The sequence below is a fragment of the Rhinopithecus roxellana genome, chromosome 13 (genome assembly GCF_007565055.1).
Source record: "Rhinopithecus roxellana isolate Shanxi Qingling chromosome 13, ASM756505v1, whole genome shotgun sequence".
Lineage (NCBI taxonomy): Eukaryota > Metazoa > Chordata > Mammalia > Primates > Cercopithecidae > Rhinopithecus > Rhinopithecus roxellana.
The window spans coordinates 30275943-30277824 of NC_044561.1; the positions used below are offsets into that span (position 1 = coordinate 30275943).

General features: G+C 36.0%; 1 protein-coding gene across 1 annotated transcript; it reads left to right on the forward strand.

Annotated features, from left to right (window-relative positions):
• The first annotated feature begins 1243 nt into the window (after nt 1–1243).
• Nucleotides 1244–1600, forward strand: LOC104663638 (keratin-associated protein 25-1). Its single transcript, XM_010364913.1, has one exon. The coding sequence runs from the start codon at nt 1262–1264 to the stop codon at nt 1568–1570; it is 309 nt and encodes a 102-aa protein (XP_010363215.1). The 5' UTR covers nt 1244–1261; the 3' UTR covers nt 1571–1600.
• Nucleotides 1601–1882: the final 282 nt, after the last annotated feature.

Consider the following 1882-nt stretch of genomic DNA (forward strand, 5'->3'; position numbering starts at 1 on the left):
ATCCTTGTGTAGCTAATTGCATGAAGACCAAATTGATCTTCCTGATAAATTGTTTCAGATGAAGACATCCATTAATTCTGGAAAGCTAGTACACAAGCTGATGACTATTTATGTCATGTTTATCCTCTTATTTGAAGACCACAGGTACATGTAAAGATATTTGTACTAGTAAAAGTAAGTATGTTATCAATGTTACCATGTAGAAATATTATGTGTCTTTTCTCAAGTCTTTGGAAATCAAACACAACTTTTAAGTATGAAAAATATTAAGTTGTCAGAGCTGAGCTCTTTAAAATGTACCCTAACATGCTTATATAAAATTGACTATCAACGCAAATATGCAGATAGCAACATCACAAAATTAGATTGTCAGCTAAGTATGAAAAACAGAGAATAGCATGAGATATTTTGTCTGGAAAACTCAAGAAACTTTGACATATGGAAACTGTTTTGGGACATACACCTCCTCTAAGCATTGCAACATTGTATCTCTTCTTCCAGGATGAGGACTATGCCTTCCTAACTGTGGGGTTCCTTGTAGATAATGAATAGGATAAACATCCATTCAGATGGACTCCTTTTAATTAAGCATTATTTGGGGGGTGGAAGCAGAAGCAAAGCAGATAAAATATACAAGTAATTACATCACATGCATTCTCAAACCTGATAAACAGGAGAAAGATTAGGATTGTAGATATTAGAAGATTAAAACCGAACTTATTTTATGGATGGAAAGGAAGTTATCTTCATAGGCAACACAACACTAAATTCATGAGATACTACGATGCAAATTAATCTAAAATATTGGGAGGCGGAGAGTCTGGGTATATAGCTATCAAGGTATAGAAGCAATTTGGTCTAGTTTGATGTAGACTTAGATAAGCTATTCTTTATTACTTATCTGAATGAAAGCCTTACTTCAGACTCTGTCATGTCAGCCAGCATCTGCTATTATGGAAACTACAACTTCTGCTGTCATGGGAGTTACTGCCATGTTCTTGTCAACCTCATCCATTGCACTCTGCCCTACTCATGTAAACTGGAGCCATGCTCTGTGCTTCTCCAACCAATGCTGAATTTGGTTTCTAGAAAACTCCCCAGAGAAGTGTGGTAAACCTTCCAGCTACCATTCATCCAGTTGTGTGCATGCAATTTGTGAAATTTCTTGCTACTTTCTACTACTTATTGTGTCTCCAGACCTTTCTACTCAACTAGCTGTTTTTCTATCAATCTTTAATTCTTAAGTTCCTGCCAATTCTCAATGCATAACAGATCTCAACACTATTTTTTCGGTAGTTGCCTCTCCCAAAACCACATCTCTTATGGCTGTCAATCACTGAGCTTTATTTTTTGTGGCTGTCAACCGCTGAATTTTGTGTCCAGGACCTGCTATCCTTTGAGCTCTTTCTCCTATGGCTATCAACCTATAGGTTCTATATTCAACAGCTTCACAGCCCTGAATTATGTGTCTCATGATTTCCAACCTGTTTCCTTCATGCACAGCAGTTTCCAACCAGCTTGTTCTGATTTTGTGGGTTGGCAATCTCCATTTCGTAGAAGAACATGCTGAATTGTTATTTCAGTGTCTTGTCTGACAGCATTTTACAGAAATTTTATCTTTAGGTTGAAGATTTGCTCTTAGGCTGATGGATCATTGTGTTTATAGTTCAGGTGCTGTTTTAACATGTCCTGTTTTATGTGATCAAGTTCTAAGAGACTGTAATTGTTTCTTCACTAGAAATTTTTCAAATTCTAAGAGATTCTAATTGTTTCTTCACTAGAAAATTTTCACTGCCAGGGATTCTTGATTTCTATTCCAGTAATATGTCCTTTAATAGGAAGACAAGGTTTCGTGGTTATTTATAAATAATCTGTCTTCAAA

What these genes read in the sequence shown, in the direction of transcription:
- LOC104663638 (XM_010364913.1), top strand. Translation starts at nt 1,262, where the DNA reads ATGCATAACAGATCTCAACACTATTTTTTCGGTAGTTGCCTCTCCCAA.